The sequence below is a fragment of the Cyprinodon tularosa genome, unplaced genomic scaffold (genome assembly GCF_016077235.1).
Source record: "Cyprinodon tularosa strain WSP-4 unplaced genomic scaffold, ASM1607723v1 ctg608, whole genome shotgun sequence".
NCBI classification, from domain to species: Eukaryota; Metazoa; Chordata; class Actinopteri; order Cyprinodontiformes; family Cyprinodontidae; genus Cyprinodon; species Cyprinodon tularosa.
In genome coordinates, this window is record NW_024039350.1 from 477,797 (window position 1) to 505,271 (window position 27,475).

The 27,475-nt window shown below is 39.4% G+C and overlaps 1 protein-coding gene across 1 annotated transcript in view; it reads right to left on the minus strand.

The window, feature by feature from the left end:
• Positions 1 to 1,598: 1,598 nt before the first annotated feature.
• Positions 1,599 to 27,475, minus strand: part of LOC119798037 (procollagen galactosyltransferase 1-like) — a 40,050-nt gene continuing 14,173 nt past the window's right edge. The window contains exons 4-12 of the mRNA XM_038307373.1: positions 26,114 to 26,248; positions 14,056 to 14,260; positions 13,852 to 13,971; positions 9,048 to 9,124; positions 8,857 to 8,963; positions 6,339 to 6,471; positions 4,227 to 4,354; positions 2,381 to 2,587; positions 1,599 to 2,291 (exon numbers count right to left, since the gene is read on the minus strand). Of these exons, the coding sequence (XP_038163301.1) occupies positions 2,021 to 2,291; positions 2,381 to 2,587; positions 4,227 to 4,354; positions 6,339 to 6,471; positions 8,857 to 8,963; positions 9,048 to 9,124; positions 13,852 to 13,971; positions 14,056 to 14,260; positions 26,114 to 26,248 (1,383 nt within the window). The 3' untranslated portion in view covers positions 1,599 to 2,020. The remainder of the gene's footprint in view (positions 2,292 to 2,380; positions 2,588 to 4,226; positions 4,355 to 6,338; positions 6,472 to 8,856; positions 8,964 to 9,047; positions 9,125 to 13,851; positions 13,972 to 14,055; positions 14,261 to 26,113; positions 26,249 to 27,475) is intronic.

Here is a 27,475-nt window from a genome sequence, read left to right on the forward strand (position 1 = left end):
GTGCAACACTGCTGTAGTGACGTTTGATTTGTTGCAGTGGGACTCTGTGATTTTAATACAGCAAATTAAATGCAAACTACAAGCTTTAACTTTATAACGGAGCAAACACCCCACTGTTCAGCTGAGAAGAAATGTAATTACTGCATGAAGGGTGATAGGGTTTTGAGTCATTGCAGAGATAATGCACAGTGGTGTACTCATTTCTCCAACAGTTAATAAAGACATTATTTCTCAGTCTAATTAGATATATGTATATATTTCTCTCTCTCTCTTAAATTAAGAAGGAAACTTTTTTTTTATGGAATCCATAAAGTGTCCAGAATACTAAGGGTGAGTTCCAGGGGTCAACAATGAATAATGGATGAGAACAGAAATAGAGAATAAGTAATTGTGGCCTGTTGTAATCCAAACTGACCATTATGTAATCATGGAGAGGGCAAACAGCAGGAAGTGGTAATTAAACCAAGTCTGAGCTGGAATGTTTGGGCTGGAATAAAACCACTGATTGCTCAGATTCAGCTCAGCTGTTTCACTGCGGCTCAGAATCCGACATTTTCTTCATTTTAGTCACTTGGTAGAGTATTGATACCTCTACAGTTCTTCCACGGTAGAATCCACTGGAACAACCTTCAGCATATCCTAATGAATTATTTTCTTTTGCAGCTCTGACTGCAAATTTGGAGTTTCGTGTGCTTAAACATAAAAAATTTACTTAAATTCTTCTCATCCCAAACACGTCTTCTGTGAAACAAAAACAGAATCCAGGTGTGTTTGACTTAGGCTATCAGGATGCTCAGGGGAGAATCTTTACCAACATTTATTTGGTTCAGTTTTCCTGCTGGAAGATAAATCTTTGCAGTCTTCAGCAGGTTTTCTTCCAGATTTTCCTGTTTTAGGTTCACCCCTCCCATTCTAATAAAGGATATCCTCAGGATGATACTGCCGCCACCATGTTACACACTGTAGGTGGCGTGTTCACATGCGCACGTTAGGTTCTCCTTCATACGTGCACAAATCACCTTTTACCTTTCATATCAAAAACATCCGTTGTATAAGTAAAGCTGAGACTGAATGCCGTTTTTTTTTCTGAAAATAAGATTTATATTTGTTTGTTTCAACAAACATGCAACAAAAACATCTGGTTTGCAATAAAACAGCAAAACATCAAGAGCAGAAAACACTAACTCACTTTCCCACATCTGCTGCTGTTCAAATGTGAAATTGTTTTGGCAAAACGAGACACAAATACATTCATCTTTAAAAGCGTAAGAAATGTATGGGGATTACATAAACAAGGTGATAAGCAACAACAAAGAGAAACACTGGTTTCCAAGACCTCAGGCAGGTAGAAAAAGATAAAGCTGAAGGTCGAAAGATGATCAGACAAAGAAAAATAGTTAAAAATATTTCTCATGTTACAACATTTGGATTTCATCATTTGGTTTCACTAGAAAAATAAAATATTTTTTGGTAGAAATGATCGCAGACATGCAGGAGTTCAAGAATAAAACAGCGGAGGAGTCAATCCAACAAAATTGGATGTAAATATTTTTGCAAAGTCTCCATTTCAACCCAAACTGAACATCATTATGCATATATAATGAAGTAAGGATTTTATTAGAGTTGCACAGATGTAACCATATGTGGCCATTTTCTTTCAGATCTTCTTATATTGCTTTTGAGATGCACTGAGTATATTTTTACTGGATCACACTTAAAGCAAGGCATGAGTGTCAGCTGCAATAAATAAACCAAAAGCTGTAAGCGGACTCTTCAAGAGTTAACTCTACATCTAATCTCTCAAGAGAAAGATCCATTAGTGGAACGAGAAATCTACAAGGGAAAACTGTTCCTCCTCATGAACAAAGCACCCATCAGCTCTGCCTCTTTGTCTTTATTTGATCGCTTTGTGTCCTGTTCCCTCCATGTTTTCCACTGCACTCTGCATCACAGCTTTGTTCTGTCTCCCTCTTATCTGTATGCCGAAGCCCTCCATCCTTCACTCCTCCCTTTTTCTTCTTCACAGCTCGTCGCGCGCGCTCACGTTCTCCAGCTCCGACTGCAGCACGTCCGAGTTCTGGGCCTCGAAGCTCAGCTCCCCCTGCTCCTGGGTCTTCCTCGACTTGGCTCGATCCCAGTCGGTTCTTACCGTCTCGTTGTTCCAGACCACTGACGTCTCCGTGTCGCTGATGTAGCCCGGATCTCCAGTGTAGTGTGTCGGATACACCAGGAGAGGCTCAGCGGAAAAAGCTTGCAGGTCCCGATTCTCAAAGTGATCCATGTACTTCGAACTGATGGGAGAGAACAAAACCAGGGAGGTTATCGTAGATGAGCAAAGCTTCACCTGGAGGCTAACAGCTAACAGACAGAGCAAACTCACATTGGATGCTTGTTGTACATGACGGGCAGAAACTCGTCGACAGGAAGCATCTTGGTCAAAGGTTCAGCCATTAGGAGCTTCTGGGCTCCGCGTAAGGACAACATGTAGCCGAGCGTCCAGTAGGAGTAGTCCGCCTCCACCAGGTTGTGGGTGTTTGGGACAGACTTCTCTGGGTGGTCCACCTGCATCCGCTTTCGTCCAATGTATCTGAACAACAGTTAATTGCATCCGGTTAACAGTGAAAGCTGTTAGAATAGTAAAGGCTCCTCTAAAAATACCCTGTATGACCCACCTCAATATAAAGTTCATATATTTACCAGCTCACAGCAGAGTTCCACATTTACTGTCATCCCTACACAGATGTAGACAAGCCTATCTTTTCTCTGAATTGTAGAAATAACAAGTGTTTTCCCACAACAATAGAGGGCATGGTCATCATAGGGAGAAGGGCCCCCAGAGTGTATGTTAACCAAACACAACTAAAACCAGAGGACTGTCTGCACAGTTTGTGGGTTTAAGTCAGGCTCATAATTGAAGAGAAGATCCTGAACCTGCAGGCCATAATATGAAGACCGCTGGATTTTACTGGAGAGGGAGGGAAACCATATAGTGGTATCACACTGAAGGATACTAGCTAAGGTAAGCTAAGGCTACCTGATATTAGCTTGTCATAGTTGTCATATACACAATAAGCTCAAGGTACAGCAATTAATACTTGGTTATATTAGTTCATAATATCATCACTGGGTAATATGCATGTGCAATGACTGACTGAATCAGTGACTAGAAGTCAGAAGACTTCTAGTTTTTATCCAAATGCACACTTAGAACCATGTTGAAGCAGGAACTACAAAAATAAATGGTCCAGTTGGTACTACTGAGAAGGCCATTTTTTTATGTTTTCCTGTTTAAACACCCATCCATCCATCCATCCATCCATCCATCCATCCATCCATCCATCCATCCATCCATCCATCCATCCATCCATCCATCCATCCATCCATCCATGATCTGCCGCTTAGTACGGAGGGCCTGTCTCCAGAGTCTATGGGCGACACATTGGGTACACCCTGAACAGGTTGCAGGGCAGAGACCCTCAATCACGCACACCCACATGTGCAAGTTAGAGATGCTAATCTACCTAACACTCATGTTTTTGGACTGTGGGAAGAAGCTCAAGTATCAGGAAGGAATGCATGCAAACTCAATGAAGAATGACACCATGCCGGGAATCAAACCCAGGAGCTTCTTGCTGCTAGGCAACAGTAAACTGCACCACTGTCCAGCTATGTATGGACCAATTTTCAGTTTTTCTGGTAGAGGAACCTTTTTTATACATAAGGTTTCATAATGCAATGTACTTTAAGCAAGCTCCCCAGGTAAAAAGAGGAAGCCCATAGCACCATAGATCCCTCACCCTACCTCACAATACCCGGCTTGTTTTCACATATATTCATCCTGGAGATTGTTTGGGGGAAAGCTCACTTTTAAGGCCATTCAAATGGAAACCAGCTAAGGTTTACCTGCCAGACTTTTTTGCTGCATCCTAACAGACGACTGTTTTGGTTCGTTTCTGTGAGGTTTCACAGCATCAGCAGTGACACTACAGCATTTTTAGAGGACTTATTGGAGCACAGGGGCTCAAAAAGGATGGAAAGTAAAACAGCAGGGTAAATATAGCGAGTGAATCTATAGCATATAAGTCTTGATTATAAAGTAACTTTAATTATTTTATTTTTTTCTAAGAAGATGCTCAGAAGATAAGCTTAAGAGTGTAGAGAAGTCATATACGACATACTGGATGGCATATAAAAGGGAAATTAATTGAGTGCATCTCTTCACTCACATCAGATCCCAGTCCACCTTGTGAGTAGTCACTTCCTGCAGCAGCGCCTGGAGCCGGCGTTTGAAGAACACCTCAAAACGAAGGTCGTCTTCCAGGACCAGGGATGTTTGGAGGCCGCGTTCCACAATCTAAACACTCAGAGAAACAAAGGTTTTTTAAAGCTTTAATATCACATGGAGACCTGCTCCTAAACCATCAACACATGGGCTTAAGTACATTAAGTGCATTTAGTCCAACAAATTCTGTTTTAAATGAATCTACTTGTGAGATTGTTAAAATATGTATCAGACCTGATTTACATTTGGCTCCTGTGGCCTCACATTAAATTCAGCCCAGTGTAGAATTTATTCATGTCCAGAGGCCACAGTTTTAATTCAATTTTCCTCCAATATAACAAAAAGAACAATATTCTCTTAAAAACTGCAAGGTGTTTTTAAACTGCTTCTATAAAAGGTTCACGCAGTATCAATAAGTAGTTCCACTGAGGAAGTGAAACCCAGATTTAATACTATAACAAGAAGCTGTATGTTTTTTGTGATTTTGCAATTCAGATTTTTTAAGAAAGATTAACAAGAACAGTTTAATTCAAAAGAGTAAGGATATGACTAATACGATCTTAAGACTACAGACTGCATAACAGACAGTCACTTGTGCCCTTTGAAGGAGGTAAAGGCAAAAAATGGCATTGGTGATATGCTCAACATTAATGTGCTTTTCTAAAGCGCATCTGTAGAAGATGCTGATTTAAACTCCAGCAGGACTGATGTTTGCTGATGCTGCATAATGTCTGGTATGATGACAGTGGTTTGCTTGATTGGTAGGAATGTTCTGTACAATACATGAAAATGTCTTTTCTTCTGTTCTTTAGTTATTTATTTTTTACTGTTCCTGCATAATATACTGCACTGTAAAAACGATCTAGAAATAAGTCAACATTTCCTAATTTAAGTGTATTTACCCTTAATTTGAGTCGATAAATACAATGATTTGCCAATGGAATTAATATTTTTACTCTTAAAATAAGATACTTAGATCATATGCACTTGAAATAGGCAAGGCAAGGCAAATCTATTTGTATAGCACAATTCAGTACAAAGACAATGCAAAGTGCTTTACATGATTAAAATATAGGAAGATAAAACAGAATCAAAGCAAGTAGGAAAAAAAAGAAAATGAATAAAATAAAAATAAAAATAAAAAAAAATGCGAGGTCATCATGATGAAATGCGAGGTCTTTTGGTTCACAGGTGGAACAAAACCTGAACTGCCTTTCTGCTCCCTAAAAAGAAAAGTTATCTTTTAATTTGTCTTTAACATTTTTGTTTATTGCAAGATTAAAAGAATCTTATTTTCTTAGCAATTAATCAAAAATTTCTCCTTGGGCAGTTGACAATTCCCCGGAAACCTTGCCTTTTGTTCTACTACGATAGAACAGCAAAACCTTTCCCATTATCTACAGGCAATATAACTCTGCCCGATACACACCAATCCTATGGTGCCAACCTGGATAACTCTAGTCTCAGTAAAATTAAATAAGACAATGCAATTGTTTTTTTCTTATTTCAAATGTAAATTATGTTGTTCCATTAGTAAAGTGTTTCACTTACCTCCTTAATTCAAGAACAAATGCACTTATTTTAAGAAAAAAATACTTATTAAAATTTCATTTTTTTGCAGTGTGCAAAACCAAAGTTTTTTTTCACTGGCTTTAGACAATGTTTGGATTTATGAGAGAGATACGCCTTAACTCAGGCTGGGATTATTTAAATCTATAGCTCAGTTTTATGTATTTAGTTAATTTATAGCATTGGGGTAATTCGTTGAGATGCACCTTTTTGGGGAAGTAGATGGCAGGGTGGTTTGACGGCAGCTGCAGTAGCTCTCTGTCGCTAGCACTCAGTCCAACTAAAGTAACAAAGTAATTTTCTCATATCTAAAGTTACTCTCGATCGAAAACAAGAAACACAAAAATACTTGCATGCCATAATAATAATAATTGGTCTCAGAAAATTGACTTTTCAAATAGCAGACTTATTTCTTTAATGTTTTAGAAACTGTTATCAGCTGTGAGCAGATTGACCCAAATGCCTCAGGTGTGTTTAAGTATCTCACCTCCTTCCAGATGTTGTAATGAGAGAGGAAACAACCCAGTTCCCCCTTGGTGAGAGGCCGTCCGTGATAAGGGTCTTTGTATCCAGGGAGCATCTTAATCCCCATAGAATCTATATCAGACGTATTCAGAGCTCTGGCAGAAACAGATCGGATTAAGCACCAACAGATTAGAAATTGAATCTATAAATTACAAGGATGCGCTGTTGTCCCTATATTAAAAAAAGAAAAAAAAAGAAAAGATTTTTGTATACCAGACTAGATTTATAAATAAGGTGGTTGTTTGTGGGCTTTGCATTGATGATCTGAGCATTTGTTTGAACCCAAAGCTGCTGTGTATTACGGTTGGTTTTTGTTTGTATTTTAGAGGCAGACAGCGGGATGGTCGCAGAGGTTAAGCCCTAATGACGCATTTGGCAGTCGGCTCACCCTAATTTTACCCATCTTGGACCTGATTATCTGAAGCCAATCTAGATCATAAAGTTCACCCTACAGGGAGGTAGTGCAGGAAAAAGACCCTGACAGGGGCAACATTAACTGGATCCTGGACTGGAAGAGCATAAATCTGGACTAATCACACTAAATGACCTTTTTCTATTGCTTTAAAGTGCATTCAATATGCTGTCTCTGCCAAACCTCATATTCTGTTCTCTGCAGACTAAGAAGCTCTAAAGCTTCATTATGTGGAAACCTCTGCATTTTTTTTACATTTTAGTATAAGGTAATACAGTGGCTATTAGTAGGTATTTAGGTAAAGCTGTTGCAGGAGTTTCACAGTAAATGCTTTCACATTATTCAGCCTTAAACAGGGTTTCTGTTTATAGTGTAAAAACTTCAGAATATTCTATTACGTCCCTTAGGTTGTCTTAAAAATATAAAACCCTAAAGTTCACTATGAATTTATGGAAGATATTTCCACAGTCTGCAAACTTGTTATAAAACACTGAAGAGAAAAAAGAACAGGCTTAAAGGAAGGGAGGAAAGGTAAACATGAGGAATTATTTATAAAGACATGAGGAAGAAAGGAAGGAATTAGAGAACTGATCCTGTTTTTTCTGATCCCATGTGATACCTATTCCTGTGTTCATCATATCGAGTGATGCTGATACCGTTACCATGGTTGCCTGAATGAACCCTGTACTTTGCGGTGTGAGTGAAGGCATCAGGGCTGAGATAAACATTGTTAAAAAACAGGTAACAAATGAAAAAGAATTTATATTGAATATTATCAAATGAAGTATACATTAGCAACAACAAATAGTACGTGATTAAAAGCTCACTGCAAACTGCAAATATTTCAAAATGTAATGTAAACTATAGCAGCCTGCTGTTTCTGTGTATGATACTAAACGTTAAATCTTTGTCATTCATGTAATGTCAGAAACAGCTAACTTTAAAAAAAATGATAAAACTGTAAATTTACAGTAATTTTTAGTATTTTTCAAGGCTGCACATTTAAAAAAAGATGAATTTGTCCATAGAGCTGTTCCAAACGAAATTTCTTTTTGTTTTACACTTTTGCAAACAAAATAACAAATAAAATGTGTCTCAGTCTAGTGAATATAAGAGCTATTATCCAATCCAGTTATCAAATCAGTGCATTGTCTTGAGGAACAGGAAAAGACTGAAACAGTAAAGTAAAGTAAAGTAAAGTAAAGAAGGAAGGAAGGAAGGAAGGAAGGAAGGAAGGAAGGAAGGAAGGAAGGAAGGAAGGAAGGAAGGAAGGAAGGAAGGAAGGAAGGAAGGAAGGAAGGAAGAAAGGAAGGAAATAGTGAAGTGAAGGAAGAAAACAGAAAACCTTTAGCCAAAGGGAAAGTGGCTTATAATAACAGAGGATATAGAGCTATCTTCCATACTGCTATTCTGTTTTTTTATTCATATCCGTACTAGAACATCATGGATGTCTAGAGCTACGTTCCTGTTATTAAATCTGATTTGAGAGATTTTTCCGCAATAACTCTAGACAGCAACATGATGAGGTGTTGCATTAGCTGAACATCCGCAGGTGAGCGTCCATTTAAATAAACCATGAGATTATCCCAGGGGCTTTCGTAATTTCTATAAAGGCACAGTAATCTTCATGTATGTAGGCTCCTGTCTCTGATGTAAGCCATAAAAAGATGAAAGCAATCTCCAATTAAAAAGCATTTAGAAAACGAAAATAATCTAGGTAATCCTACCTGGAAAAAAACAGGAAAAGAAAAACATGTAAAAATACCAGACAAAGACAATAAGATCTGAATACACTCTATGTAAATATTTATAGATGTAGTTTCAAATGTATTCCACAAAAAAAACAAAAACATTTAAACCTACTTCAAGCTGACTAAACAGTGCGAACAGAAAAAATATCTTATTCAAGAATGATCAAGCATAAGAGACTTCTAGTAATAGCAGCTACTTTTCAAAGGCCTGTTCATTTCTGTTTTGATGCTCCACAGGCACCAAGCCCACATGTTGCAAAGGTGTGCAATAAGAAAAGACACAAGCAAGAGTAGAGGAAGATAATGAGTAAACTTACTTGCCATCCACAGCAGCAACCACCTTACAGCTGATCTCCTGCTCGTACAAGGTCCTCAGCATTCGCTCCCGACGGTCAGCTCTTCGAACCAGATTTATCATAAAAACCTGCGTGCAAAAAAAGGCACACGCTCACACACATGCTCAGGTTGTTGCGTATTCCTGTCTGTAACAGGTGCAGTGTGAATATACCTCATCAAAGCCCATCTTGTTTGGCTGTTTGGGAGGAAGAGAAAGGAAGCTGGAGGGCTCCAATGGAGGATGATTCACTGTTGAAGGAAAATATTACAGACACACTGAATAATGAGCTCCTACAGCGAAACCGTAGATTATATAATGCAAGATTCGGAAGAGTAACTTTTTCAGTAAAGAGAATCAAATGCATCCAACCTACATTATCACAGATTTTGATTTTTTGGAGCTTGAATGATGGAGTTAAGGTGCAGTTTTAACACAGACATCAGTATCAGTGAAATGTGTGTTCTTTTGCATACATTACAGACCGACTAACCAACACCTCAGTACACTGAGCTGGTAACCACACCGTATACTGCTGATCTTATGGACCAAACACACCCACACCATGTTAGAAAAACAAGATGTCTGCTTACAGGAAGGGGAGTTTGGTCTAGAAAAAGATTCCAAGGTTTTCACTCTAATCATATGTTTGCTTGAGCAAAAAGGGTAAAGCCAACAACAGTTACAGTTTAGTTTTAAAGCTCCTAGCGCTGCAACCAATGCCTATTTTTCAATTCGATTAATCTGTCGATTCTGTTTTAGATTAATCGATTAATAATCAAAAGGTTCCTTAAAGGAGAGAACTTAAGCCAACTAACACTGTACCTTTTGAGGTCTTCTGGATAGAACATATTAAAGGACAAAAAGGGGTTTAATTCTAATTACAAATTTATTAGACATATTTTACTGTTTTGGTATAATAACTGGTTTGAGTGGGTTTCTCTTTCAGCATTTAAAGGTGCAGTACGAGACCTTTTCTGATGCTTTTTTCCCCATCTGGCCTAAAGATCTCTCCTCAGCTGCTTAGCAAGCAGTGAAATAGAAGATCTGGAAGAGGAACTAAAATAAATGGTCCCCGCTACAGTGAGAAAACAGTGAATAACCCCAACCAATCACAAAAGATGGTCTATGTACACGATTGATTCCTGACACGTCAATCATAGTAGTCTGCTTGTCCCTTCCCCCTGTGCGCGTACCCAGACACGTGAACGAATCGACCCCCCAATGCTCGTGCAGGAAGTCATGGGTGGAAGCTAGCCACTGTTATGCTGCGTTCACACCTAAAGCAGCAGAGGCAGCAGGATCAGCTAGTTCACAGACAAAGTCAATGGTTGACGCGCATCAAGGCGCAGCAAAACGTCCCGCAGCGTGTTTTGAGCAGCTGAAGCAGCGCGTTGTTAACTTTTAAGCATCTGACACCCGGGACCCCCTGCAAATGCAGCAGCTGCTGGAGTTGGAAAAATTTAACTTTTGCTGCTCGACGCGCCACATCAGCCAATCAGAGAAGCTGATCTGGGAGTTGGCAGAGAGAGAGACACATAGCTGATGATAAGAGATCACTATGATCACTCCTTTGAAACAGTTTATTAATGCCTAAATTACCTTAAAATGCCAAAATGTGCCGGCATTTGTTTTTATTGTCCTGGTTCCTGCAGTTTGGATTATGTACATAAAAACACCTTCCAGCTGCTGTAGCAAACTGGGAAGAGGTGAGGGTCTGAGCGGCTCCGACAGAGAAATAATATTTGAAGGCAGGATGAGAATCTGGATGAACTGACCGCACAGATGAGGTTTTCAGGTGGACTTTCTCACTTAAAAACATATTAAAACTACTTTTTACCCACTGATCACAACAAATATAGCTGCCTTTATTACTGGCAAAGAGATGATAGGGTAGCTCCGCCCATCGCGCATCAGAACCACCACCACTCAGCCAGAGCAGCAAAGATGCTTCAGCGGCGCGTCAGAACTAAACTTAATGAAGCAGCACATTAGTTTTTGCTGCCTTGCCCTGCTTGCGGTCTAAACGTAGCATTATGCTACGTGAACTTATTCCACGTTCCGTTCTCCTCTACTCCTCCATAGCTAGCCCAGCTAGAATCATTCAGCTGTAGCCTCCTCCTGCCCTGGTGCTGTTTCCCTGACAGGTTTTCTATCGACCACTGTGCTCCTCCGCTCTTGAGCTGCTTTGTCTCCCCGCTCCAGTGAACTGTCTGCCCAGCGATCTCTGTGGTTCCTTAGCTCCAGAGGGCAGCGTGACTAGCCCCCTCATCTCTGTTACGGTGTTCTCTGCCGGTGTTCTCACACTGATTCCCTGCTCCTGCTGTCTGAGCTCAGAATGCTCTATCATCCTCCCTCTGTTCTCGGATAATTTTTTTGGACAAGTTTTGGACACTCTGACCAAACCAAACAATGATCAAGCACAGGGGAAAGATGCTAGTCCACTCAGAACAAAAGTTCAACAACAACGCAACAACTAGTGTTTAAACTCAGTGCTCTTCATAATGCCACGGTTGCGTCACATGAAAAATCAACCGATTTCCAAGCACTGCTGATTGACCGCTGTAAGTCTAAATCACGATGCTGCAATGGATATGCTGAATTACATTTTGTTCTGTATCTGCATATACTCAGCATCTGTGCTTTGTTTGCCCTGAATGCAAAGCAAGTACCCTTTACTTGACATTCACTAACCTCTTCATGTTTTTACACCATCTCTATTTTAATAAATGCTTTTATTTAAAAAAAAAATCCTCAAATCAATCCCTTTAAATGTTAAGATATTAAACATGTCACTGTTTATTTAACTTTTGCCAATGCCTGAGCATTACGATTCCCTCTCTGATCCTCTGTGAAACTAAAGGTTAAATTATCTACCCATAGAAACAGCCAGCTGAGACTGAAGCATTCAATACTCGGTTTAGTTGAGCGGCACAGGTTTGCATATTTAAATAATTCATAGGGTGCACAGAAGGCTGCTGCAGTAGAAGTTTAAGCAGATGCACCAACTTCAGCTAAATGTTTATAATTCTCTGATCCAGCTCTGAACCCATTTTCCCTTCACTAAATCTCATTTCGATGTGAACTTGCTGGCTTCTTTCAGTTTAGCAATACCCTAAAACTAAAGACATGAGATCCAAATAAATAATAAAGGATCTTTCCATCAGTCCGTTTTCTTTGAGTACACTAATCTTATCTTAAAACACTTCTATAGCAACAGGTTCAAAAAGGGATATGACCCCATAGGTATGATTAAATAAATTTATCATGAAACTATTAACCAAATGTCTAATAAAATACGTACATACCTGATAAAATAAATAAATCCTCCATCAAATGTCCAATTAAATCATAGAAGCTAGCTTTTTAATTATTAAATCATTAAACACACAGATTTTAAGCAATTCATTTGAATAAAAATACATAATTTGTTTCCCTTTATTAAACAAATAGAGAATGGTTATCCCCTAATAGAAACTTAGTGACCCCTTAAAAAATAACTGTTATTTTCAGATTTCAGGCGGAAATATTTGGGAAACCGTTACTGGCAAGAGCTGAATGCTCCTCTTTAGATCAGGGGCCTCAAACTCCAGGCCTTAAGGACCGGTTATACTCCCTGCGGCAGTGTGTTGCAGTGAGCTTGTTGCAGATATTTTTGATTTATTCCTAATATTGAAGCGTAGTCTGCGCTATGTTATTCCACGCCACAGCGCCAGAGCGACAATCACAAACTAGCTGTGTGTCTAGATACGGCTGAGGCGGTGAGGAAGTGGGGGAAAGTTTGTCCGACAACGGAGGGACATGAGGTTCGGAAAAGAGCGGGATCCAGGTGGAAAAAAGGTCCCAGTGTTCCCGCGCACCTCGCTCCACTAGCTAGTCCAACTTCACGAGTCGCTTTCTACAATGGCAGTCATACAAACAAAATAAGCTGGTAAGGTACCAAACAGGAAATACGGACAGTGAAGAGCGGATTTAGACTTGACCAATCAGAGGCCTCCTGCCTGCGGCATTGTCTGCGTCACCTAAAATTTTGGAGAGGTGCATCAGAGCGTCTGCGGCAGAGGTGGAGACATTTGCAATTACTGCAACACACACACAGACGACATAGTTTGGAAGTATTAATCAGCCTTTAGGGGCCCATATCCTGCAGCTTTTAGATTTAGATTGTTTCAACTAACAACACTCTAGAACTTGAGATCGAGCTAAAAAGGAATTTCAATCGTTGCAGGTCAATTTCAGAGAAGTTGGTTTTCAGTTATATTTATTTCATTACATTATCTAGAATTTTCCAGATCTTTTGGATAATTTTCCTGATTAAAGACCAACTGCTCTCACACTTTTAGTTCTTTTGACAAAAGAGCATTCCCATTTGCTTATAAAAATTCCTGCTTTTTTTAAAGGTTGATGAAGCCATGCTTTTTCAAAAGGATTCCAGAGCCCACTTCGTCTAGACTAGACATGTGACATTACACAAACATGTCCAGTTAACTTGTTTTACACCAAATCCACCTGGAGTTGTTCTTCTTGTCTCATTTGACCAAAGCACGGTTTCAGTTAAAACTTCAGGAGTTTAGTAAAGTTCAGATGATGGCATTTGAGATGGAAGAACAGAAAAACGTTTTCTCTAGAATAACTGTCAAATATCCAATTAACATGTAGATATAACCCCTACAGGTTTTATTTATACATTAAATGACTAAAAGATCTCATGCTTTGAAGTGAGTTGCTGCTTTGAGATTTCAGCCTCACTAAAAGTACTAATTAACTATGGTCAGCTTCAAAATAATTCACAAAATATGCTTATGTTATATTTAATTTAAATGTCAGGGAACAAATCAGTGATTTTGATTAAATCTTATCATGGGATTTTTTTCATGCTACTGCAATCCTAGGCCTAATCAATCTAAGGGATTTCTACCAGTGATGCCCATCATCGTATGACACTCAATATACTCGCATTTACAAAAACACAACTCACCCATGATCTCTAGGTGAGTGTGCACAAAGCTCTCTGCTTCATCCTGCATGGAGGCATGTGAACGCATCGGCACTGGGAAATACCCGTAGTTGTCTCTGTTGCATACGTACATCTGCACGTCTGAGGAAAGGGAGAAATGAAAACAATGTGACATGTGCGGGCCGATTGAAACACGTAGAGGCAATTTTAGGCATTTTTCCCCACCTGCCATACGAGCAGAGTAAGCGAAGATGATAACGTCATCCAGGGCCCAGCTGTACTCGGGGTGCGGTGGGTAAAAAGCCAGCTGACCGGAGGCCTCTTTCCTCAGATCCACCAGGAAGGTGGAGTGGACCATCGGCACAGGAAAACAGCCCAGACGCTCCCGTCTGCGGATGGGCATGTAGGCTGGAGTACGCTTATAGTAACCCTGAAATACAGGCACACGAGATGAATGAAGAAATCCAACAACTTAACTGAAAACATAGAGTAACACATGGCAAAAACTCTCATGTAATAACAGACATGCCTGTCGATCTAAAAATGGGTAGAAGATTAAAGCTACAGTGTGTAATTTTCAGCGACATCTAACGTCCAGACCGCAGACTGCTGCAACATGAACATCTCCCCCCCACCGCTTCTCCCCCCCAACAGTACGGCGAGCGTTACGGGACAAAATGTCTTCCTCGACGTCGGAATGACCTACCTTCTCAAGTGATGAGGTTTGTTTACATAGATAATTTTACAAATAGTATTTCATTAGTCTGTGTAGGGTATAGATTTCATGTAGACTTTAGATAATAAATATACCCGTTATTTTTTCTACGTCGTTGTGACGTTTTGGTGAGCTGCTTTGCATGATGATATAAACAGACGAAGTAATTGTAGTCATTAGTTTAACAGCGAGATTGTGTTCGCTGGAAGAATATATATTCCCCGTTTACAGAGTCCAAGTCTTGTTTGTGGCACGGGGGTTACAAGGCGAGGAAGAAGGCAGAGAGGCCGGGGTGGGCGTGCAGCTAGGGCCAGGCGAGAGAGGGGAGCCAGCGGGGTGACTAGAGCAGAGGAGAAAAGGCTTGAAGATCTCCAAAGGAGCCGGAGAGAAGTAACCGAGGTATATATCCAGAAAATTATTTTACAGAAAATTACTGAATCATTACCTGTGAAACGTCAGGGACGTTGCTGAATAAGTATACTGGAGAGTAGCAGCATCATCACGCAGCATGTTATTGTTTTAGACAGGTCTGAGCATCCTGTACTCCAAAAACTGCAGTGATATTAGACAATTGTGTGTGTAGGATTAATTACCTGTCCAACAGAAAACTGGCAACTTGAGCGTCACTTTGAAAACCTTTTTCCTCCATCAGTGACTTCCATCGTGTAAATGCCGTGCCAATGTTGATCCGTGTTTTTTGTCGTTTCTTGTCACGCTTGCGTTTATTCTCGTCGTGTTTCCGCTTCTTAGATGACGGGGGTTCGGTGTCCGCCGCTTTTCGTTGTTATACAGAGTAGGCATGATCCTCCATTCGTCTGATGTTTGGCCACACAGTGCCGAACAGTTTGCAAAGTCACTCACGCCTGCCGCCTTGTTCACCTTTCTTGTTACTGAGGCGCAGTATACCTGCTTCTTCTTCTTCTTTGGTTTCAGGCAGACTAAACGCTTCTCAGGCATAATACTGCCATCTACTGTTCAGTACCGTCGTTAATCTCTCTCAACTTGCCGTAGTTATTTTCGAGCGTAATGGGAGATCTCGCAATCGCTAGTTTGTTGTCTCTGCGCTTGCCGTAGCGCAAAGATGTCTGCCTCCATGGCTGCGAGACCCGCTCCTATGTAATTATAAATAACGAATTCTAAGGCAACGCAAATATTATGGTTAAAAGGCTGAGCTCATAGGTGATGATAAATAACTTAGTTATGTATAATATATTAAATTTCTGACTTTATATCCCTGTAATTATTACACACTGTAGCTTTAAAACCTGCACCTCCAGCTTGATAGTATGTGAACATATAAAATGCAGCTTAAAAAAAGACTGGCACACATTAAGTAAATGAGTAAATGGAAATCTAAATAATGCAAAAGCGTCTGCATATTCAAGAAGATAAATGTCATAGAGCTTTCTCTAAAGTAACTAAGTTTAATGAGGAGAACCAGCTAGGATGTTTTATTAAAGCTAGGGTGGATGAAGCGAGAAGAAAATCCAGCCAAACGATTTTCTGATATCATTAAGCTTTCTTAGAGCTGAACAGAGCACAAAATTCACTCCACCTGAGAGATATAAGCATTTTATGAGGTTTAATTACAAACAGGATGAGGAGAACCTGCACAGCAATCCGGAAAGAAACAGAATTACAGACAAAACTAAACCTGTAATTCACTTAATTCACTTTTCATCTTCTTCTTTTTTTACCTTAGATCCAAAAATTACATTTATGAATACGTGTTAAATCATTGTCTTTCTTCTTAAAACTAACAAAGACTTTAATATTATAGAAGAAGTAGGAAATGCATCATTATAATCTCTTTTAGAAGAAACAAACCAAACATTTATTATACAAAAAGGCTTTTAAAAGGGATAAAAAAAATTAAATATATGTAAATAGACATGAATAAATAAGGAAATATAAGAAACGATTGATTTTAGAGCCCTGATGTAGAGGTTTTAAATCCATGTTTTCAGCGTGTCCTTCATGTTAAACACTCGACTTATATGAATGAATGATTAACAGGCTTTCGCTGACCTTGGTGGCTGCTGAGCTGGTCATGCAATCATTTGAATTAGTTGTGCTGGAAAAGACAGACATCTAAAACATGCAGGGCATTGGTACTTGAGGATCAGGAGAGAACCACTGCAGGCCAGGGCTCCATCCGGATTGGTCTAATTATAGCATATATCTCCTCCTTCCTTTGCTAGGGTCTACAATCAGGACTCTGTTGTTGATAGGAAAAGAGGATCTGGACTGCTGTGCAGATTCTGGACAGCATTCAACTCTTCCGTTTAGCACGATTACGCTTTTCACAAAAGTAAAAAACCAGCTGAAGTGAGTGCAAAAGAAAAGTGACATTTTATTAAAGTTATTTTAAGTTCAGTTGTTTCCATCAAGCTCTTCTAATACCATACTTCATAGTAACAGGTGACAGAAAATAGGCTTCTTTTCCTACCTCCTTCCTTACTGCCTGCAGTATTCAGACAGCAATTATCATGGAAACACGCTGAAGCATCTCTGCTTTGGCTAAAACGCTCTTACTAATTAAGCTGTTTTGACCGTTGTTTTAAATGACAGCTGGTTTTCAATCCCCTCACCTTGTTAAGGTTACGGTAAATAAATTAGGATAAAACCGTAACCTTTCAATCAGAGGTTTACATCATTATTTAAAACAAAACTTTCATTTTTTTTTTATTTTAAGCCAAGTCCAGTCATGAACAGTTGATATTCTGCAACCTTTAGATGCATCCAACACACCTGGATTGAATGGTTGAATTCCCTCATAAGCATTCATTCATTCATTCATTCTGTAGAGGCCTGGGGATGAGATTGAATGCTGATGAGGCAATTTAGTCTTTGGTTAAGTTGTGTTGGACCTTGAAGACTGCAAACGGGCACCTTATCATGTTGGAACAAATATCCAGGCAGCTTCCTTTTTTATTCAGAAACGGGGTTTAAATCTACAGTAGAATTTCCCTGTTTCTTACAATAGACAGGAACTACTGCCATGATTCTGGTCGGGCATTAGTCAGGACTTTCTGAATTAACTGGAAGAGTTGGCGCCGTAGGTAGAGTAGGGGTAGTCATGCACAAGGAGGGTTTTCAGTTTGATTCCAGATTTGAATTCCACTCACTTGTCAAATGTAAAACCTGCGCGTAGTCGTTGTTTTCTACTTGATACCACATTAATTTCAAAGGAGCAATAAGTAATAATGACACCTGTTGTTTTTAATAGGAAGAGGCATTTAGTCATTTGGCCATTGTTTTCTTATTACCGCCACCCCCTGGACTGGAGGTGTAGAGCAGTCCTCTTCAAAACTTCCCATATGTCATTAGGCTGATTTAAATGAAATGTTCCACAGCCATTTAGAGAAATGTAAACAAAAAAGGACAGAAATTACCCAGGGTTCATTTTAAAGAGGTAAAGCAAATTCAAGGTATTTCAATCCCAGGACTTTAAGTGAGGTCAATCAGTGGAAATCCACATGCCATTTATATTTGGACTTAAACAAGCATTGCAACTTTTTGCTGAATAATGACACAATCAAAGAAATGTATGGTTCAATTAAATCACAGAAAAGCCTAGAATTATAACACCCATGTCCTTGAGGCAGATCTAAGGGTTAAGACTGACATACGCTATCAGGCAAAAGCTGTAGAACACATAGCCACAGGAAATGGGGGTGCTGGGGGTATTGCAGCACCCTTAGTAGCGAGAGGGAGATTTTTAAAAATATGTATTAACTTTGCACAATTTTAAAATGTTTTAATATTTAGGGGGCTGCTCAGTCGCACAGTTGGTAGCAAGAATGTTCCGGGTTTGGTTCCTGGCCCAGGGTCTTTCAGCATGGAGCTTGCATGTTCTCCCTGAGCATGTGTGGGTTCTCTCCAGGTACTCCGGCTTTCTTCCAGAGTCCAAAAACATGGTGTTAGGTTGAATGGCTTCTCTAGGGTGTGAGTGTGTGTGTGAAAAGCTGTTTTTTTTGTCTATCTCTGTGTTGCCCTGCAATTGAATGGCGACCCGTCCAGGGTGTACCCTGCTTCTCGCCTGTAGACAGCTGGAGATAGGCACCAGCACCCCTCGCAACCCTGCTTGGGATAAGCATGAAGAAGGATGGATGAATAATTTGGGAAATGATTTAGACTTTATTTTACTTTATTACTAATTATTTTGAGGCCTAATCACGCAAGTTCATGGAAGTTACGTTGTCATTGGCAACGTCAAGCAAGCTAGTGGTCGCCAGATAAAGAGGTATCCCACTCACAGCAGCAGACTAGTATATGTACAAAGACTAATGACAGAAACCTGGACACCTGTAACCAGGCAGTGCACCCTACCTGTAGCTCAAAGTAAGAGCATGGTGGTGCTGCACACTATCATATATATTCTTGCAGTGTAACATAACCATAGTATGTTAGTGTTATTTTGATCTTGTGTTCTTTGTGTAATAGAAGTGGAAAACTGTTTAAATACTGTTAAAATATAATAATAATTTCCTTGTGGTTTGGGTAAAAGGGATTTTGGGGCTAATAGAGTCACGTGTGACAAAAACACAGTAACTCAGGTTCAGGCTGACCATATCTACTAGGGCTGCAACAACGAATCGATAAAATCGATAAAAATCGACTTTTAAAAGCGTTGGCAACGTATTTCATCATCGATTAGTTGTGTCGCGCGATTAATGCGTCATCCGCCGCCGTCATCACATCCACTTGACTGAAACGGGCGAAGAAGAAAAAAATACGGCAGAGCGAGCCAGCGCTGCAGGTTCAGTGTTGCCAACTCAGCGACTTTTCAGACCCCTCCAGTGACTATTTTTCAAAAAAGCGACTAGCGACAAATCTGGCAACTTTTTATGGTGTCACTGGCGGCTTTTGGAGACTCTTACGTGAAAGCATGTATCGTTCCTACTCTGCCTTGGGGCGCCTCCCCCATCCCAACCCCATTCTCCCGCTCCCGCAGGAGTCCCTCTCAGCGCTGCAGTCAGAGCAGCAGGATGTTTACCCTCAGCGTCCGGACTGCAAATGAAGCGCGCATGCGCCGGGATTGACGGCTCAAATTGATCACAATAATTAAAATAGCCTGCGCTTTGTAAAGTTAAAAAAGTCGTAACATGCAACTTTTGTAAAAACAAATTAACATGGCACGGAACCACCATGTTTGTTTCGTTTTAAAGTGGGGAAACGTAACGTTAGTTTTTCAGGTAGCTCATCTGATGCTTTCCTTACCTTGTTAGTAGGTTACAGAAAGTGATAAGGTTGGCTACTTATTTTACTTTTAATTTCATTTGAATTAGCTTAAGCAGCGTTTATATTTACTTTATAAATAAATTAACTTGCAAATTATGAGGGCAAGGCTTTTAAAGTTTAAATCTTCTGGCAAAGATAAAGTAAAGATCCTGCAATTTATGGAAGTAAAGCAGAATAAAATCCAGCAAGATCAGTAATATGTCAATTAATTATATGCCACATTCCCATGTAAATATCTGTCTTTGGAGGATGTGTTTTTTAGCACCCCTAGTTCTCTCATTTCTCTCATCGCACATATTTTCCCACAGATGATGTTTGTGTGTTATAGACCCTGGTTGCGTGCACTGAAGCGTATATGACAATAAAGTAGTGAATCTCAATCTATGAATTTATTTATTTTTATGTATTTTAAATATGCCTATCTGCTCATAGCTTTTTTTGTCCACAAAAAAAAAAAAAAAATTGTTCCCAGCACCCCTTCAAGATTAATTCCAGTTAATTATGTCGGTGAAGTTGTTGCATTGAAAAGTTTGAAATGGTGCACAGGTAAATGCTGAACGACCACAGGGTAAAACAAAGATGAAAATTAAAAAATCCATTTCAGGGTTAAATAAAAATGCCTTTATTAGGAGATAAAAATGTGTTAAAATTGTTCATTCTGCGGCAATGAAGGTTAATTAAGCCTTTAAAGCTGGTGCCACCAACTAGCTCTGTCTTCATAAAACAGTGCTGCAACACACTGTGATACCATACCCTGATGAGCATCAACGATATTCAGCAGAGAGTGCAGTCTTTGACGAGAAAAGGACTGTTAACAGTAAAAAAGAGTCACACCAACGTGACATAAGAGTGTAGGTTTTTTTTTCTATAGTAAATTTGCAAAGACGTTGTGAGTGAAAAGCATTTTCTTCACAATCAGAAGTCACTCAGAAACTGGGGGAACCTCTGATAGGAGGAGCTGAGACCCCACGCCACATCAGGACAACTTCCTGAAAGTTAACATCTTGTGTAATGGGCAGCAGGAAAGCAGCTTTATAGGAGATAAAGTTTTAACTGTGAAAAGAAGACTTTGAGCGACACGCTTGACAGGGTGAATTGCAGCAAAAAAAAAAAAAAAACAAGCTGGAATAAGAGGCTTGCCATGAAACTCCATTGGACAACTAAAGACAGGAAGAAATCCCTACAGAAAGATGAATCAAACTTTGAAATCTTTGGTTAATATAAAGGATCTTTGTATGCTGTTGACTAGGCGAAATATGGATCCAGGATGAGTAACTTATATGAAGTATGAAAAACCCTGAAGCAATTAATCATTTTTATTGATCAATCAAATTTTTGGTTTTTAACAGATTTAATTTTTTCCCCCACAAATCCATTCCCTGGCCTTTCATAACTAATTAAAATCATTTCATCCCAATTGTTCTTTGTCTTACTCATAACTGATAAACTAGCTCACTGTGTGATACCACCAGGCAGCAACATTTAGCTTGTTATATTTTCATTGGTTGTTGTGAAACATGATTTTTCATTTTTCAAACCTTGAATTTTGTAGCCCTTTAAAGTAAGGTCACCTCTCAGAGGGGATTATTGAAATAATGGGTAGTTTTTTTAATCCTTTTATTTTTTTATATGGAACTTAAATAAGAAAAAACATATAATTAACCAGATTTGGTAGGAAAAAAATAATTTAAAAAATTAAATATTAGATTTTTCAAGTCCTATTGCCCAGCCCTACCCTAAACCAAAATGGCTACCACCTTTTTTTTACCGCCTTTGAAGGCGTTACCCACCAACACAAAGCCTGTGATTGGCTGCTTTTAAGGAAATCCCACATCTTGAGTTGTGACGCATTGCCAAGGTAACCAGCCTAAACCATCTTACAGTTTCCAGCTAACGTTTGAGCTAGCAGAAATTTGAAATGATATGTAATGATGACTTTGCTTTAAAACTTCCAAATCTTGAAGATAAGCAATTAGCGTGACATTGCTTTGCTAGTAAAGGAAGAGCGCAGCCTCAAGAGGTGGGATTTCCTGAAAAGTAGCCAATCAAAGGCAGATGGCTTTGTCCAGTGGGTAACGCCTTCAAATTGACAAAGGTTGACACAAGTGCACAGAAAAAGGTTGAGAAAGAACAAGAACTACTGTGTGATATATTGCGAACCAAATGTAAATATTTACACATGTAACAAGAGTGTCTGTATGAAATAAAGCTGCTCCTAGGAGTATTTTTGTCAGAATAGTGACGCCATACTAAGCAAGAAGTAGCTTGAAAGGAGGAGCTTGAAAAGCTTTAGAGGCCAGCAAACTCTCCAGACTTAGACACCATCACTGCATGAAAAGTGGGATTTTCGTCAATATGCGGCACTGTAGATTGTCGTGGAACTTCAGGTTAGCGGCAGTTTACGACAATTTGCAGGCTTCGCCGAAAACTCCCGTAAATTGTCAGAAATTGACGTGGACTCTCTTAGGCAGTGTTCCCCCCATGCCTCCCCCCCATGGAATTCTAGGGGAGGCTTTAACATGTAAATGAACATGCTGTGAGCTATACAAATGCAAACCAGGGTTGCAGGGGGGGTTTTACCCCAAGTACCCATCTTTCTGGGTAAGAAATTCTCTGATACAAAGAGATCAGGCTTAGTATAGCCTCTTACATTTTAGCTTGAATTGATTTATTTAATTAAAGTGTGGAGACCAAAACAGATCTTTAGCTGACAGAGCAATACATTTAGAGCAGTAATTATAAAAAAAAAATTGCATTTAAGATAAAAAATAAAATGTTGTCTGTCAATATGCTCAATTCACAATTACTTAAGTGGAAAAGTTTCAAGAAATGAGTCTGAGATGATTTACTTTATGACATGGCGCATTATCCTGTTGGAAGTAGCCATGAGAAGATTGGTACACTGCGGTCATAAGGTCCGGCCAGGTCAAGATCCGCAATTGCAATCGCACCAAACAGGAAAAAGAACATCGACAAATTCCGGTTCGTCAAATTAAAATATAGCAGCAACAGATCGGTGACTAGAAATTATAGCACAATTCTTATATATATATATATATATATATATATATATATAAAAAAAAAACTAACACGGTTTATTTAAATGATTGGATCCAAACTATTGGTTATTCACCAACGAGGAAGCAGATTTCTCATCTCCATCAAAATATTTATTTTATACCGAGGGACTTAAACTTTAATCAAATCCATTCAAAAGAAACTTCTTATTACAGGAATGAAAAGAGATGCTGAGTTTGGAAGTAGTGAACAAGTTCATTAAAAAAAAAGCAGTTTTGAATTATCCTTATCCCCGTTACAAAAATCTACATCTATATTTGGGCAGAAACTGAACATATGCTGGATGATGGTGGGATTTTTTTAATATGTCATATTAAATTAAGCACTCACAGGGTTCATACAGGAATGAGTGACTCTAATTTAATGCTATTTTAATGCTATTTGAAATGATTTTAATGCCATCATCAAGAACCATGTACACAAGTTATTAGTGTACATGAAATATGAAGGAGCTGAAAGCAGAGTTCCATGACTCCTGTATGTATGTAAACACACACACACACATATATATACGTATATATATATCCTCTAGCTTTTTCTCCGCCTGGAGCGATATAATATATCTGACGAAATTGTTTTTATAAGCATTTTTTATTAAAGAATTATAAATACTTCGATAAACATATTTAAATAATTTTAGTGCCAATTAAGGCCTTGATTTAAAAAAAAAAAAATGAATGATTTTTTAATTATTTTTATTGATCCGCGGACACCCTGGTTCATCTCGCGCATGCGCTCTACGATCTCCAAGAAACTCAGAACGGCGGTGTGCAGCCACAGTGGAGGATGTATGCTTTGCTTTGTGCAGCGGTCTGGAGCTTCTGGATTTCGGGGTAAAACTCCTCTTGGACGCGATGGCGACTCTGCATCGAACAAGACGAACTCAAAGAAGAGATGCTAGCGGTAAATAGATGTTCGATTACTGCCTGCTAAGCTAAAAGCAGCCTAGCCTAAGCTACCGGCTAATAGCGGCTAATAGTAGCCTTGCTAGAACAAGCTTTATTAAAGTGTATTTTTTGTGATTTACAGGAAGCAGTACGCCGTCTTCACAACTCGGAGACTAATTGCAGGCGCTATGAACCGGAGCAAGGGTAAGATTTAAAGAATATGCTTTCATTCTGCGGTAAAAGGCAATGGATACGGATGGATACCGATCATAGCTTTTACATTTTGTTTTCACAGACCTCCCATCTCGGCAAGTCCAGATTTGCACGATGTTGTAAAGACGACATTGTGTGTAAGTGACTTGTTTTAATGTTTTCTCCTTCCTTGTTACTGTGACTTGCGTTTGATTTTTTATTTATACCACTCTCATTTAATTGTTTTCCAGCTGCCTGTAAGACGTATTTTCAGACGGTACGCAGGAGCTTCAGATATACGCAGCCAGCCACACGCTGCGTGCGGAGGCTATCTGCTCGGAGTCGGGCCAGAAGAAAGAGGGTAAGACTTTATTTGGTGACTATTTTTCAGGTGCATTAATAGATGTGTTGTGTCCATACGCAGTGCGCTGATTCATTGTTTTTTTTTTCAGCTGCTGAAAGCGAGGCAGAGTGTGCTAGCAGATTAGGAAGTGGAACTCTGGAAGTCCGCCTTCCTCGGCGGTGTCTCTGGATGGATTGTACGGTCGCCGCCATTTCGTAGGCCGGATCTCACTGAACTCTGTGTTAAGCTGCAGTCCCGGTTAGAAGCGATGCCGAAGTACAGGGCCACGCACACTAGGCGTCTGCACATCGGACCTGCCTCGGAGGGAATGCTGCCAGTTACCTCCAACCCCGAGGAAGCAAACGGACCGTTCACGGAGTTTTAATTTTTAGAAACGCATGTGTTTGGATACGCGTTGTATATAGTTGTGTTTCAATAAAGCTCTTTCTTTGCATAAACAGCTTCCTGGCAAATCTTCATTTCCTGTATAAATTCATTCATGTCCTTGATGGTAGCATAATAATTGTGTAGTAGTGTAGGATAACATAAATACACACCATATGAATGAATAAATATATGAATGAATAAATATATGAATGAATAAATATATATATATATATATATGAATAAATATATATATATGTAAATTTATATGTAAATATATATATATGCCAACCAATCACAAGCGACTTTACTTGTTTAAAAAGAAGCGGTTCCATCCAATACTCAGTAAGAAAATTAAAGCCTGGCGTGGCCACGTGTGGTTTTGCTGCCAATCACGAGCGATTTTACTTGTTTGAGAATAGTGGTTTCAGCCAATACTGAGAAGGTTATTCAAGCCAGACTTGGCCAGCCGCGCGGGTTTGCTGTATTCATATGCTAATTAGGGCCATTAGTACAGCTGATCGCTCTCCACATACGTCACGGTACGTTTCCGACAATTTGTGGCACGACAAACGCGGACAAGCACGGGTTGCAAATTGTCGGAAACTGACGAAAATCAGGCAGATCTGCGGGAGTTTACGGGGGTTTACGGGGACGAAAATCTCACTTTTCATGCAGTGCATGAAACTAGTTTGGGATAAACTGAAGTGAAGAGTTAAAACAAAACCAATTTACAAGTGCTGCAGCATTTATGGGAACTTCTGCAGCAAATAAGGGAGGAGTTTTTTTATTTCTACTAAAAAGAGAATACCATGAGTGCATTCATCTGGTACATCTGCCATCATGGCCACTTCATGTATTAAAAGTTTAGAATGTGTTTCGATCGATGATTAATCCCATGATTTCTTTAACTACAAATGCTTTATTTTAGAGTGCAATGAAGCATGAACAAGACTGGAAAAATTGGAGTCTTCCAAAACGTCTGAGCAGTAATATAAGAAATACAATTAAAACCACATTTATCTTTGAATCCAAACTTTCTAAAATGATCCTTGAAACCATCTGGAAACACAAGCAGCTACATTTGAGTCATCATTACGACCAAGGCAAAAACCACAAGCTGGAACATCTGTTACGGGTTTGGTCTCCATCTTGTTCTCCGCCTCCTCTGAAGGTTTTCAAGCACTTCAAAAGGAAACATAAATCTCATCTCGATTCTGGGGAATCTCTGAGTTTCACTCTGATATATAATCTCTACAGTCTGTTTGCTCTTTGTGTGCAATGCTTTGAGAGAGACAGCACTGACTGAATCATGATGGCTTAGAGTCACTCTGCTTCCTTTTTTTTTTTATAGCAGTGTGCTAATGCTCAAATAATCCCGGATCTGCGACTGACACAAAGGCAGGAAACATGGGCAGAATATAAATAAAGCCACTCTACCTGCGAAGTCATCCCGCACCAGAAGTTGGAGTAAGCAGCTCTGGACTCCAGCATAGGAGCAACGATGGTCTTGTTTTCCCTCATCAGCTTCCACAAAACATCCTGGTCGGTGAGCAGGTTGTCGCAGTCGACCATCTAGAGAGCAGAGAGAGCGGCTTAATATTTACAATTCCTCACAAATGTGCATATGCACCTAGAGAGAACGTATCAACCACTGCCAGCAGATGACTCACAGCAACGTGGTTTGATCAGAGATGGTGGGGTGGACCCCTCTCGTTTTAGTAGAGTTAAACAGGCCTTACAGGCTCTCATTGTAGGTTGAATTATTCGTTTATGTTGTGGCATATTTCTCCTTAATCTGTCAGAGCACATTAGCAATCAGGCGCTGTGGGCCAGCTGGGAGTCAAACAGCTGTTCAGGGCATTTCAGCTGCCTTTTGGTCAACTCTGTTATGCTCTGGATTCACTTTTTTAAGGAGGAAAAACACAAACATTCTGAATAGAAAAACGATTCTGAAGCATAAATCAAAGCTTGAACTGATGTGATTTTTTTTCTTTAAGAAATATCTAAAAATCCTGATTTGTGTTCACTTAGAACACAGGGCTGTTTTGATATGATATCGATTTATCGGATATCGGTGTGGTATTTTCTAGTGTTGCACCGATGCCAGTATCAGACGGGGCCCCGATCCAGCACTAAAATGCTACCAAAAAAATAAGGCACCGATAACATTTTGGGAGCCAAAAGTTTATTTAACTATTGTAAACCCATTCCAGGTAGCCAATTAAAAGTTCTACTGGATTCACTTTGTATTAGTCTTTTTCCTGCCAAGCCATGATGGAATTTATTTTACATCAAGTAGTATGCAGTTTTTATGGTATCGGAATTGACCAATGCTGCACAGCCAGGTATCGGGTATCGGGGCCAAAAAATGACATCGGCGCAACACTAGTATTAGCCAAAAAACATTATGGGATTATATCGACCTGCATCTAAAATTTCTGATACTTTCATAATGACAGAACCACATTGATTCTCTTTAAAGTTTCTGTAACTCATTGGTTAATATTACATAGTTTATTGGTTTTCATACCTACTGTTTTTTACTACTGTTCTCTGTAACACCACCTGATCAAGCCTTTCCATACAGCCTGCCGTACAAAACAAGTAAAAAAAAAAGCCTGTAGGATTTGTGCTAATATGGTATCAGGTCAATATCTGTATCGGTATGAGAAATTAAATCTGTTGTATCGGGAAATCCCTAATTAATTCCTGTTTTTCAAATGCCAAAGAAAGTACTAATGTATATATAAGTACCGTATTTTCACGACTATAAGGCGCACTTAAACGTCTTTTTTTTCC